The sequence below is a fragment of the Neolamprologus multifasciatus genome, chromosome 7 (assembly GCF_963576455.1).
Source record: "Neolamprologus multifasciatus chromosome 7, fNeoMul1.2, whole genome shotgun sequence".
In the NCBI taxonomy this organism is placed as follows: domain Eukaryota; kingdom Metazoa; phylum Chordata; class Actinopteri; order Cichliformes; family Cichlidae; genus Neolamprologus; species Neolamprologus multifasciatus.
The window spans coordinates 7,079,603-7,092,966 of NC_140445.1; the positions used below are offsets into that span (position 1 = coordinate 7,079,603).

The 13,364-nt window shown below is 41.1% G+C and overlaps 2 protein-coding genes across 3 annotated transcripts; one reads left to right on the forward strand and one right to left on the reverse strand.

The window, feature by feature from the left end:
• Positions 1 to 114: 114 nt before the first annotated feature.
• On the reverse strand, positions 115 to 7,737 carry LOC146513649 (putative E3 ubiquitin-protein ligase HERC3). Of its 2 annotated transcripts, XM_085167066.1 has the most exons (9): positions 7,364 to 7,737; positions 3,148 to 3,816; positions 2,905 to 3,065; positions 2,099 to 2,223; positions 1,357 to 1,415; positions 1,111 to 1,229; positions 944 to 1,003; positions 745 to 850; positions 115 to 634 (listed from the first exon to the last, which is right to left on the reverse strand). In XM_085167066.1, exons 2-9 carry the CDS (start codon positions 3,238 to 3,240, stop codon positions 317 to 319), a joined length of 1,041 nt encoding a protein of 346 aa, XP_085023192.1. In that variant the 5' UTR covers positions 3,241 to 3,816; positions 7,364 to 7,737; the 3' UTR covers positions 115 to 316. The 2 variants fall into 2 exon arrangements, with proteins under 2 accessions (XP_085023192.1, XP_085023193.1); XM_085167067.1 differs by lacking the exon at positions 115 to 634 and having other exon boundaries at positions 642 to 850; positions 7,364 to 7,733.
• Positions 7,738 to 8,774: 1,037 nt separating this feature from the next.
• Positions 8,775 to 12,652, forward strand: LOC146513650 (kinesin-like protein KIF1B). Its single transcript, XM_085168270.1, has 8 exons — positions 8,775 to 8,849; positions 11,220 to 11,324; positions 11,423 to 11,556; positions 11,657 to 11,718; positions 11,813 to 11,902; positions 11,979 to 12,003; positions 12,056 to 12,208; positions 12,435 to 12,652. Exons 1-8 carry the CDS (start codon positions 8,775 to 8,777, stop codon positions 12,631 to 12,633), a joined length of 843 nt encoding a protein of 280 aa, XP_085024396.1. The 3' UTR covers positions 12,634 to 12,652.
• Positions 12,653 to 13,364: the final 712 nt, after the last annotated feature.

Below are 13,364 nucleotides of genomic sequence, written 5' to 3' on the forward strand. Positions count from 1 at the left end.
GACGTCTAGAGTGTTCGTTAGAATAAAATGCTATCATTTAATACATTGATGCATTCAAACAATATATACTAATCCAATAAATACACTTTTAATAGACGTGCTGAAGATTTTAAAGTTGTTAAAGTCTGCCTAAATATATGCCTGAACAACAGACTTTAAAATTGCTTTAAAAACAATTAAATTACATTAAATAATAATTGAGTTGTGACATAATTATGAGCTCTAAATCGCAAAGCTTCAGCAAGGTTTTGGACTAATTCCTCAGATTTGTTAAATTAGTTGTTAGTTTAGTGTTTTTTGCATAGGTGAGATTGTGTTATGAGAAATGCATTAACTGCTTTGAGAACTGTTGGAGTTGGATAGAATGATGTTGATGTGAGAACTGCACTAAAGTCGGGACAGCCAGTAAGAAAATAGTAGGTGTCACCGTACCTAAAATCTGGACGCTTTCATTGGGGAGTCGTTGCATGGTAGCAGCGACTGCATCAGCAAGCTTTTTGCTCTGTTGCCATCTGCATTTCTGTATGCATGCATGCAGAAGTTGATTGAGAAGCAGGAAGATCCTCAATCCTTCCACTCCCACAGGGTTCATATCAACAGATGGAAGCAGCTGCAGAACAGCAGTCTCAGCCTGCTGATGCAACTTGTTATTAATTAAAGGTTTAATTAAAGTCCACTTCTTACTTTTTTAGTTAATTACTCATCAGGTTACAAACGTGTGTTAGTCACATTCCAGTTCGATACCTCTGCAAAAACAACATCTTGCATCACCAGCTTCTCAAAACTTCGCCGTGCAAGTGACAAGTCCAAACCGGAGTACGTTGGTGAAGTTTGGAAATGTTTATCTTTGCTGACATGAAGAAAATGACAAATGTGTATATTCAAATGTTAAATTCAACAGACATAAAGAAGTCATGATCATGCTCATAAATGGTGTTCTTACCTCCTGTCAAGAAAGCTTTGATTCATACAGGATGGAGATGTGAGCATCCTGTGAATTTCCCTGTGAAGAGTTCATGAGGTCAGTAACACTAAGGCTACAGTGTACATGCTGTGCAGCAAACCAGTTACATACAACAACAATAACAGCTGCTTTTGTGTTAGACTTACTCTTTTAGATTTTTCCACAGCTTTGGATTATATGCAGAGACCCATTTGTCAATCATGTTATCAATAGAGTGCTCTGTCACGTTGTTCTTTGTGCCACTGCCTGACTCGTTATCAGCGCCCTGTGAAAGAAGCAAAGGTTCATGTTTGGTTTAGACACATGACCTCACATGTAGATATAACTGGTAAAGCCATGTTTACATCCTCCCACAGGTATCCTTACTGCACTGTATGCATTTGTGCTGGTACCTCATTAGGCGTGCATGTTGCAAATGAAGTGTTTCCTCCTGCGTAGATGTTAGAAATGTCTAGAATAAAAACAGATGAGAAATTATCTACCTAAGAGTCAACTGTACTGTATGGGATGGTTTTTCAGTTCCAGAAAGAAAGATAAGATATAGCGACTTGCTCTTACAGCTTAATTTGTGACATTTAGGCAATAAACCTTTTTGTTGTTAACTGTGGTTAACTTGGTTATTTGGATCAAATTCAGGTCCAGTTTTATTTGCTTAATATATTTTTTCATCAGCACTTTAAAAACATACAGCAGAAAACCTAAAACCTGCCGTGAGTTCATGACATTTATTTTTAGATTATTTTGAGTTTTCCAGTATTTGATGCGTGGCCAAACATTTTGTCTATGATTATATTCAAGCCCTTATAGTCAGAATTACTAATTATTTTTAAACTAAAGGTATACCCAATTATCTATTGGGCTATTGGCTCATCTGTGTTACACCTGCAGCAAGTGCAAAGCCCAACAGTGCAGCTCCTCACTGGTTTCAGAAGACTCAGTACCTCTGAGTAGCACTTTTTATTGCTGCATAGTGAATATATGTGTGTGTCATTGTCAGGTTTATAACCTCTATCTATACAGTTGGATGTGACACACCTTAATTATTATTATAATAATACAATTATTTTATTGTTACTGTTATTTTTGTGTAATTGTAAACTGAATCGACTCTTCTGTTCAGATAAATGTATTTACCATGTGGCAGTTGCACAGGTAGTGGCACTGATGCCTGAGTCTCTTCTCCACGTCCCAGCTGCCCTTGTTCATTACACCCAAACGAGTACACCTTCTTGGATTCTGTCAGTACCAGTGTGTGATAGCTGATTGAGAAAAGAGTGCACGAAAAGGAAAGTCCACAATGTAAAACATGCTTTTTCAAAGGTTTTAAACATCTGTGTTGTTGGTGGACCTCAGTATACATTTTTGTTGGGAATGGTAATTGCTAAGAAAATGATCTTGACTCTCTGGAAGTCGGATATTGTAGCTCAATTCAAAATGTGGCTAACAGAACTGACTGCTCTGTTGCACGTGGAGAGGATTAGGTACACATCAGCGGACAAACTTAGTCATTTCTTTGATGTGTGGCAGCCATTTTTAGATCATGTATTAAAACAAAGTTCTCTTTGATCGATCGCAAATAATTCAGCGTACCACCTCGGCGTTTTATTTCTGTTTATTGCCGGTGCTGAAGTAGTATTTTTGTTGTTGCAGCGTAATATTTTGCCTTATTTGTGTGTTTTTGCCCTTGCTGTTGTGTTGTCTGTTTTCTTTTATTGTTTTTTGTTTGTTTGTTTGTTTGTTTGTTTTTTTGGGGGGGGGGTTGTGTCTTTTTTGTCTTTTTTTTCTTATATCAAAAAATCTCAATAAACACACTTAAAAAAAAAAACGGCATCAAAAAAGTCACGGTCATCAGAGCAACATCAGAGAAACAATAAAGTCTAACCATGGAAGGTTTTTATAAATATATGCATAAAAACACAAAGAACATCAACAATGAGCACCTTTCGTTTTGCTGAAAGTGATATAGCTTTCTGTTACCATCAACTGAAACCGCCAACATTTCAGGTGTGCATGCTGGGCAGCTGAAGCTGACATCACAGCACAGCTGGTCTTCCTCATCAAGAAAGCTGTGCTGCAGTGCATCGCTGTTGGCACGCCCAGTCTGTATGTACAGAAATATAACAGAGGAATAAATATTTGCATCTGCTTATTGAAAAACAGTATCAAAGAAACACTTCACTCACCCTTCCCCCACACTTGCAGTTGCTTGCAAAAGTATTCGCCCCCCTCAGATCTGTGGCAAGATCTGAAAACTGCTGTTCACAAACGCTGTCCATCTAATCTGACTGAGCTGGAGCTGTTTTGCAAAGAAGAATGGGCAAAGATTTCAGTCTCTAGATGTGCAAAGCTGGTAGAGACAGACCCTAAAAGACTGGCAGCTGGAATTGCAGCAAAAGGTGGTTCTACAAAGTATTGACTCAGGGGGCTGAATAATTATGCACACCCCACTTTTCAGTTATTTATTTGTAAAAGATGTTTGGAATCATGTATGATTTTCCTTCCACTTCTCATGTGTACACCACTTTGTGTTGGTCTTTCACGTGGAATTCCAATAAAACTGATTCATGTTTGTGGCTGTAATGTGACAAAATGTGGAAAAGTTCAAGGGGGCCGAATACTTTTGCAAGCCACTGTAGTACGACGCTCCAACAGTTTTGCAAAAGCTTCCCTGGAGAATCATGGAGAAAATCCTTTTAGTTCCAGGAAGGAGCTCAAGAGGTCTAAAGTGTAAAGAGTAGACATGTTGACAGATGCTGGCCAATATCCACTCCTAATCAGGTCCTTTAAATCAGGGCTGCACTGCTGCTGGCATGTTTGACATCTGTGTATCGCCTGGTGCACATCATAACGTCCTTGGACCAAAAAGAAAAAGAAACAACATGAATAATACACGACTGCCTTCACAGATGACTTCTGTTAAAGCAATACCATGTTCTGATTGTACAGCAAGGGCAGAAAACATGCTCCATCACACTATGTTACCAAAATGACTACTGTTAGGATTTCTTTGGCTCTCGGAGGAGGTGGACGCACTTTTTCTCCTCTCCCTTATCTTCCCTGCTAGTTCTTATGTCCTTGTCTAGTCTCGTGTCTTTTTTGTATTACTTTCCCTGGAACACTCTCTCACAGTCTGTGTCTAAAACCCAAAAGAGAATTATGGATTTGATCAGCTGGTCTCTGAATGCTATTGACACCCTTTAACGAGAAGTCTGGGCTCGGGAGAACCCGAGTGCCCTGCAGGGACTTTCCCTGCCGGATACACGATGGACGGGTGGCAGAGGATCGTGGGCCTGGTGGGACTGTCGATCGAGGACGCTGAAGATATCTACCTATTCGCAACCATGATAACAGGGTTCTTGCTGATCGGAGCTGGCTTGGCCCTGGCTTATCGGAGAATTAAGAGAGCGGAACCGGCTGTTCAAACACCCACAAGGCTGCCCGCTGGGATTGGAACGACAGGTGCGACTTCTCAGAAAGGGCTCACTGAAGGCAGCATGGTTAAGAGCTTGGAGGCGCTTACGACTACAGTGAATGTTCAGAATAACCTTTGAGCGTATGTATGTTGGATTACATCAGGAAAGAATCAACTCAGAACAACATCTCTGGGCGGAAGCAACATCTCGGATCAGTTGGCTGCGGTTGTGAGGTCTCAGAATCTGCTATGTGAGCAAAAAAGAGTAACAAGACCACAGAATCGACGGCTAATAACATCACGGAGAAACTCGCAGCTATTAACGGGAGATTGAGAGACCAGTGTCGGAGTGTTAAAAACAGCTTGAAATTCAGTTGTTTGCAAAAGAAAAATTACCATCATAATGCGGCTACCCCTTCGGCGGCAGCTGTGGGCTCAAGGCTGGAGCTGAACAAAAACTCCCTGATAACGACTGTGTTGAGTCTGTTCCTTCCCATTCCATGCAAGGCCACCTGGGTTGGCTGGAAGACTGTTTACTTAGCCTGGCGAGGTGAAGGACACTGTCTCAGCTGAACTATGGACACGCACACACATACATATACTGATACTGATAAGCACTCACTGACGCATCACCCTCCCTACCCCGGATCCAACGCCACCTCCAACGCTTACCTCCCCCATGATGTGGACATCGGGTCAGCTGGAGGCACAGTCGAAAGATTGCAGCGGTCCCAGATCAGATGTAAACACTGAAACACTTTCCCATGTTGCTTGTCTGTGTTTATTGTGTTATGGTGTGTTGATACCTGTGCATTCCTGTATTATCCTTTTGTGTTACACATTTCAATGTTTTTTCCTCGCTACCAAGCCTGACCTGTCTCCCCAATGTGATGTTTGTATTGTATGTACGGTCAGCAAGGTCTGTCATCTCGGTTGTGGGCAAAAGACCTGCAACTGACAAATAAAGGCTATCTCATCTCATCATCTCATCTCATGTTCAAATCCATCACAGAAACCTAAATAGCAGGTTGCTGTTTACTATTAATGTTGATTAAAATCACGAGTTTTCCTGCTGACACTGTGAAGTTTACGCAACCCACAGGAGCAGTTTCAAAGCTTTACTGTTGCCAGAATGCGAGCTACCAAGAAAGAGAAAACCACTTAAATAGATTCTTTCTAACTGGCTGTAGACACATATGCAAACCAAAATTGAGTGAATCTCATGAGGAAATACCTTGTATATTGGTGCAATTTTGACCGTCCACTCTAATAATACATGTGGTTGGAGGAATGGCTTTAAAAAACATCAATAACACTTTCTCTGTTGTGGAGTGTCTGATGTTTGTGATGTAGAACATCACAATCCCCACAGAACCATTCCTCTGGAAGACACTCTCTGCACATAGACAGGACTTTTAACAAATTAAGCAAAATTTGAATAACTGAAAGTAGTATGCACTCAGATCCAGCCACTCTTGACAAAGGTAGCAGCTTCTATTTTGATATTATAGCTCCGGGTGGCTCAGTGTACTTCACTATGAGCTGACGGTTAAAAGGACATTTGTCAAATTCATGTGGTTTTATAATTATTAAAGTTCTCACACGCTCAAAGACATAAATGTCAGCCAACAAGGCATCGCTCATCAAGCTTAGCTATATAGAAATGTATGTTATTGAGACTTAATAACAGCAGGGTGAAGACAGTGGCAACACAGAGGATGGCCAACAGCTTCTGTGTCAGTGAGACATTTCAGCTGGTGTGGCCGTGCTTCTTTCCAGCACTCAGCAGCTTTCTGCTGCCAAAAGGACCGTGACACTGCCCTACTTCTTTGAGCCTCAGGAGAACGACATCAATCCAAAACAGCAGACAGCCTTTTCAAATACTTTTCTCTAAAGAATGCAAATATGAAGTATTGTTGCTCCCCTTTGTTTCTGATAATGTCACTTTTACAAATCGTGTCTCATCAGCTCTCATGGCTGGTTTGGCTTTGAGGGTCGGGGAGGACAAAAAGCTATTAAGGACCTTTTGATCTGCAGTCCAGTTCTCCTCTAAAGTATTAAGGAAACTAAAACTTGTTTTATTAGTCTTTTAACTTTATGCATCAAGCAAAAATTAAATTATATGCAACATTCTGACTAGAAGAAATTTATTTAACATTTAAACCTATTTTCTGCACATTCCAGCACATAAAATAAATTTTTTTTGTGTTTACACTCAGTCTTTCAAATAAATGCAAGTGAAACAAAGCAGAAAATAAATAAAATCAAAGACTCAGCGGTCCTGTTGCTCTATTTTCACCTGTACAGCAGGCGGATGTTTGCCCTGGACCTGGTGCAGGTGTGCTGCAGCGGTCAGTGGAAGAATCCGCGAGTCTCTCTGTGAATTTCCAATCCCATAGTAGCGAACTAGGTGCTTGCTTGGAAGTTAAGGTTTTTTTTTCACTGTAAAAATAAGTTTCTAAAAGTTTTTGTCACTTTTTATGGAATCAAACTCAAAGTAAGGTCAGTACTTCCACACTTTAAACGCTGCATGGTCATACTCTCTCTGCACTCCTGGATAGATTATCCATTGTTGATCTGCACACAGCTGTTATTGTCATGAGACACTCTGGCAAAAAAAAAATTATGGTTTTAGTAACGCAGTAATGCAGCGTGCTTACGGGAAAGTAACAGTAATCTAATTACCTTTTTTGCAATAGTAATCCCTTACATTACTCGTTACTTAGTAACGAGTAATCGGATTACAGTAAGGCGTGGGCAGTTAACATTTCTGTTAACTAGTCATGATAGAAACCAATATTTTTGTCCAAACATGGTTTGAATATGTTTCACTACAAGCTAACATTTATAGCATGACTTTAAGCTAGCACCATAAAGACGGTAAAAGACACTGTAATATGTAGAAATGCATGTGAAAAGTGTTATATTAGCAGTGGTTGTGCTACTCCACACAGCCACTTTAACATTACTGACACTGGATTTCTTACCTGTAAACAGTGGGTCATGTGTGATAAAAGCTTGTGCAGAAAGTAGCAGGTGTAGACTGGCCCATAGCACTGTATGAAGTGATAAGATGTGAAAGGACGTATATAGGGTACCTTAAAGGGCGCCTTAAAAGTGTTTCCCTGAGCTTTTACTTGCAGCTTGATATCTAAATAAATGTAAATAAATGTGAATGAAAAAAAAAATAGCCAGAAAAAGGAGGAGCCCGGAGCTTCGTCTTTCGCTCGGCCTACCCCGCAGTAGCAGACGGACCGTCAGAGACTCGAACTTGGTCGTTCAACTCTGGGGTCTGAATGCTGGCCTCTTAAGGCCGTGCACCACACAGCCGGCCAGTTAACGTTATAAAAAAGAGGACATTTATCTTCTGTTGTTCAACTTTTTTTTTTCTTTTTTTTTTAAATCTATTTAGCTTCTTGTGTAGTATTGTTCCACACAAATGACACATGGAAACATAGCTATTTTTTTATTGGCTTTCACAAAATGGGACTGCCAATGTTGTACATGTTACCGCGCCAAAGCCAGAAACCTGCTGGCGGCGCCATGTTCTCACCACACTCTTCAGCTTCAGCTTTGTTGCGTCTTTTCGGCACACCTACCTAGTCCCACTCATCCACTTTATCTGCTCATGGCTTTACCCACACTGACCACTCCTTTGATTAAGGTAAATTCAAGCAGGTCATTATAAAAAAGACACACAGTTTATCATCTTATCCTTGTGCAACACCTAAAACCACTCTGTTCATTTGTTTGCTAGATTAGCCGCTAGCATACACACACTGTGTTAGAGGCTTGTTGCACAAGGTATCGGGTTTTCGGTGCCATTACTTTTTCATATAGGACCAAGTATGTTTGGATAGCGTTTTGCCCTTGAAAACTCCCGTTTAATATTAGACATTGTTGTCTAATGTTATAAATGTATTGATGTGAAACGTGTAAGTGTGACAAATATGGAATAAGATAGGAAATCAGAAAGGAGGCAAATACTTTTTCACAGCGCTATAGTCTGTAAATGGGCTTCTTTTGGCTATAGTAGATCTTTTACTTGTTCTTTTTTTAATTGTTTGTTAAAATTGTTTTTTCGATCATATTGAGTACAGACAAATGCAACTGTGAGCTTTAGCGATTAGCCCGTTTCAACAGGACCGTGATCCCGATGTGTGAGACAGCAGGGTGCTGCCACTGGTGTTGTAATGTGTGATTTAGTTCCTCCTAACATTTCAGTTTGCTTCCAGTATCTATCCTCTGTGATTACTGGCTCTTTAGACAGATTTAGTAGAAGTGTGTGAGCTATTGGCTCAGTATAAAGGGTCAGTAGTGTTTTCATGAAAAAAATTAAAAAAAATTATCTCCAGGAAGAATATTATAAGTTGGGATGTTGTGTCACCTCCTCCCTCCATGCACGGGTACATCCCAGCCATCGTGGATCACAGTGGAGGCCTGCCCTGTCATGGTACCTACCTGCTGCACCAGGTACAGGATTGGTGCACATGTTGTTTTCTTATTACTCACACAGTGGTAACTGCTTCCTTTGTACACAGTTGAATATCTTCTTTTAAAGCGTAATGTTGCTCTAGCTGTGCTCACTGTGATCCTGAGCTCCTGTTATGTTTGCTGCAGGGGATCCAGCGGAGGATCACAGTGACCCTCATCCACGAGAAGGGCAGCGAGCTCCATTGGAAAGATGTTTGTGAGCTGGTTGTAGGTGAGCAGCCTACCTTTAGGGTCTAGTCGTGCTATACCTCTGTGTAGAAAACAAAAACCTCAAAGCACAGAAACAATGTTTTATAGTGTTTGTGTGCTTTTGATGGAGGAAGACAGGACAGAACATCATTAAAGGGATTTGACTTTGTGAGATCACACTGAAAACGCACCACTCGGTTCACTCTGAGATATTTTCAGTCTGGAAAGATGAATCTGTCGGGCTTCAGGCTGCTTCTCACTTTAAGCAGTTCATGCTGTAGCTGATGGACCAAAAAATGACATTTCATATTTTAGACATTCAGCTGCTGACTCTGAAGCCAACAGGCTCTTGAGTGTGGATGATTGTGTTGGTGCTGGATGCTGTGATCAAACAGCTGTTCTGATCTGTCTTCATTCATGCCTGTCGTTATTAAGCCTCCTAAGCTCCAAACCAGTAAAAGCGATCTTTGGAGGCAACACCCTTTTTAGTACTTTGCTGTATTTGTTTGTGATTGTGTGACACTGAACCACAGTGCTATGTATATCCTCTGTAACACTCAGACGTTTCCAGATCAGTGTTTTCCCCTCAGCTGTTTCTCACTATAGAGTCTTTCCTCAGTAACAATGAGGCACCAGCAGAGCATATCTGGCTCTCAGTCTGTGGCTGATAGTGCCCCCTGCTGTTAGTAACAGGAACAGCGTAACCTTGTATGGAGCTCATAGTGATGGTCTTAAGATTGCTGCTGCAAGGCAGTAATTTGTATCCATGTGTGCTGTTTATTCTGAGCATATGAAGTTATGTGAGCTCTCTGGTTTTATGTATCAGGACATAAATTAAAAAAAATCAGGTCCTTAGTAGGTCTTAATATGAGGTAAATGCAACCTCAGATGAACAGCACAGAACACATTATACCAGGTCATTATTTATTTAACAAACACTGAGCTGAAATTCAGATGTTTCAAAAACTAAGTACATCCAAGACTATTTCCATAATTATTTAAGAGGGTCAGTATTAGCCAAGTGCTAATCAAGTGCACTAGATCATCAGTAAGTGTAACCACTACTGTCAGTTTGCTGGTGTGGCGTATTCAGGTAAGTGGTAACATACTGAGGAGGAGAGAAGCAGCTGTTGATACCCATGAATGTGGGAAGGCTTTGAAGTCGATCATTTTACAGCAAGAAAGATTATTCGCAAGTTAAAAAAATCAAAGACTGTTTCCAATCTTACCAGGAGTGGACGTCCCAGAAAATTCACCCCACACATCTGAGGCTCTACAGGCCACAGTTAGCATGCTAAATGTTGGAGTTCATGACAGTGCAATTAGAAACAGACTCAACAAATATGGCCTGTTTGGAAAGACTTCCAGGAGAAACCATTTTCCCTCTAAATACAACATGGCAGCATGGGTTAGGTTTGCAAAGTTGAAAAGCTAAGCCCTAATGCACAGCTTCAACATTGGTGAAAACCAAACACGGCATATCAGCACAAACACCTCATACCAACGGTTTTGCTCAGGTGATGATTATTTGGGCTTTTTTGCTGCCAAAGAACCTGCAAAGTGTCCAGGTCACTGAGTGAGCCATGAAGTATTCTAGAGTCAAAGAGATCATTGTTGGGTCAGTGACTCCAGAGCGCAGCAGCAAAGCAACAACAGAGTGGTGCTGCAGTGGCTCAAAGTTGAGACTTCAACATGATTGAACGTTAAGAAAGCTGTGAATGAATAAATATCTGCAAACTTCAATGAACCGAAGAAACATTGTAAAGACAAACGGGCCAGAAATCCGTCCACACTGCTGTGAAACACTAATAAACAATGATTACCTCAAGTTTGTGCTGCTAAAGTTGGTTCCATCAGCTGCTGAATCACAGGATGTACTTGGTTATAGTCATTTGTGCATTTTGGGTTGTTTTAAATAAATAATGTGTTGTAATAATCCAGATCTAGAACCTTAAACTGCTTTTTCACGTGTCTGTAAATGAATTTCTTTCTTATCATTGTCCCGATTGGTGTCGGCTGACACTTGACACTCTGTGGCTCCTGATTTGTCTGTTGTCAAGGTCTCAGCTCAGTGCGATTCCTCACGTTTTGTCATGATTAAAGGATGAATGTGAACAATAATGCTGTCAAGCTAACGTTTCCTCTTTCTGTCTTTTTCAGCACTTTGAGGCAGTGTGGGACAGCTCCCTGCACAACTCCCTCCTGCTCAACCGCGTCACTCCCTATGGAGAGAAGATCTACATGACCTTATCTGCGTATCTGGAGGTCAGCCGCTGCTCCGCCGTGTTGTACCTGTTTGTACGTGTTTTTAAGTCTCTTGATGTCATCGTGTCTAACACACACCCTTTATCTCCTCTCTGCAGCTGGACCATTGCATCCAGCCTGCCATTATCACCAAAGACATCTGCTCTGTCTTTTACTCCCGAGACACCAAGATGTCCCCACCCCGTTCTCTCAAGAACCTCTTTGGGACTGGATACTCCAAAACTCCTGACTGGTAAATCTGGGCTGCTGCACTGTGGCCATCTCTGTTTCACAATCAAAGATATCTGCCCTGTTACAAAGTTTCCTTCTTCATAACTTCTGCTTCATTATAGCGACCGAGTGACTGGGATCTACGAGCTGAGCTTGTGTAAGATGTCTGACACTGGAAGCCCAGGTGAGCGGACATCAAACATGTTTAAAGAACGGCAGCTGTTTTATCATAATTCTGTGGAGAGCTTCATCCTAATGAGGGCTCATGTCCTGAGCAGGGATGCAGAGGAGGAGGAGGAAGGTCCTGGACACATCAGTGGCTTATGTGCATGGAGAAGAGAACCTGGCTGGCTGGAGGCCCAGAGGAGGTAGTGAATACAACATGAAACATGTTTAAAGAACGGCAGCTTTGGCTCCATGGGCCAGAAGTAAACATATTTTTAGGAACATTGACCTCGATCTGCAAACGGTTATTGACAGGTTATCTATTTGATTCTAACTTGGTGTGATTTGTGTTAAAGGACCCCTGAGAACAGCTCACGTGCCTCCAGTCCCTCCTGCTCAGACTATGAAAACTTCCCGATGGTTCCCACTCTGGAGACCTCCTACCTTGCGCGGGCTGCAAAGAACGAGTTCCTGAACTTGGTGCCTGATATTGAAGAAATGCGACCAGGGTGAGTAATGCCATATTAACCCAAATACTGTCACTATGACATGTGTCTCACAGACCAAATGTAAGTCGACACTCATGTTCTCTAGTTCAAGCAGAAATGATGTGGATCGATTCAAATTCCTGAGCCTGGATGATTTCAGCTGGAAACAAACCAACTCTGCTTCTTCCTCAGAAAAACAAGCGCTCTCTTAAAAAATAAATAAATGAATAAAATCTCTTCTTTTCAGATCTGTTGTGTCCAAGAAGGGTTTTCTGAGCTTCGTGGAGCCTCGCTCTAACTCATGGGGGAAGCATTTTGTGGTTGTTCGCCGGCCCTACGTCTTCATCTACAACAGTGACCAGGACCCCGTGGAGCGAGGCGTCCTCAACCTCTCCACAGCACAGGTGGAATACAGCGAAGACCAGCAGGCCATGCTTAAGGTTTGAGGCAGGATAGACGTAAAACTCTCCTCACAGATGATGGGTTAGGGTTAGGGTTAACCCTAACCCTAAGATTCTTAAGCTCTCCCTATGACATCATCACTCCCTAAGCCAATGAGATTGTCACAAGACATTTTGGAATGGGGTATTTTTTTTTTTAACTGTTTTCAAACTTAACTTAAAATTTCAGTGTGTCCTAGTTGTGGACTATTGGTTAGTTTAGTCCATTAAGAAATTAATTGTCACAAACATCCCTAATATTATATAACAGACAACAGAAAACAAGACAGTTTTTTTCTACGCAATAGAACTAGAATACAAGTTTTTTTTAATTATCCTACTTTTTATAAAAGATAACATTTATTAAAGAATATGCATTTAATTAAAAAACTCTATTCATCTAAAGGGTAACAAAAAGGGGGAGCTTCCTGCTCGAAAATGAAATGTCCCCATTTTTCTGGGCGTGGGTGCTTAACTAGTTAAAAAGAACAAAAACAAACAAACATCTGTCTCCTATTTTTTATGTCACACAGGAAAGAAGCTTCAATATATGATGAGAAGACATTAATTTGTTGGTGTTTGTGGTGTTTGGTGCAGTTTTCTTGTTTTCTGGGTGGTTGTTTATTTACAGTGGAGATGAAGATCTCTAACAAGTTGATTTGTTCACATTTGCACATCTTAATTTTTAAGAGGAATGTGTTTGTTGAGTTTGTACACTATATGCATGTAAGGCAACC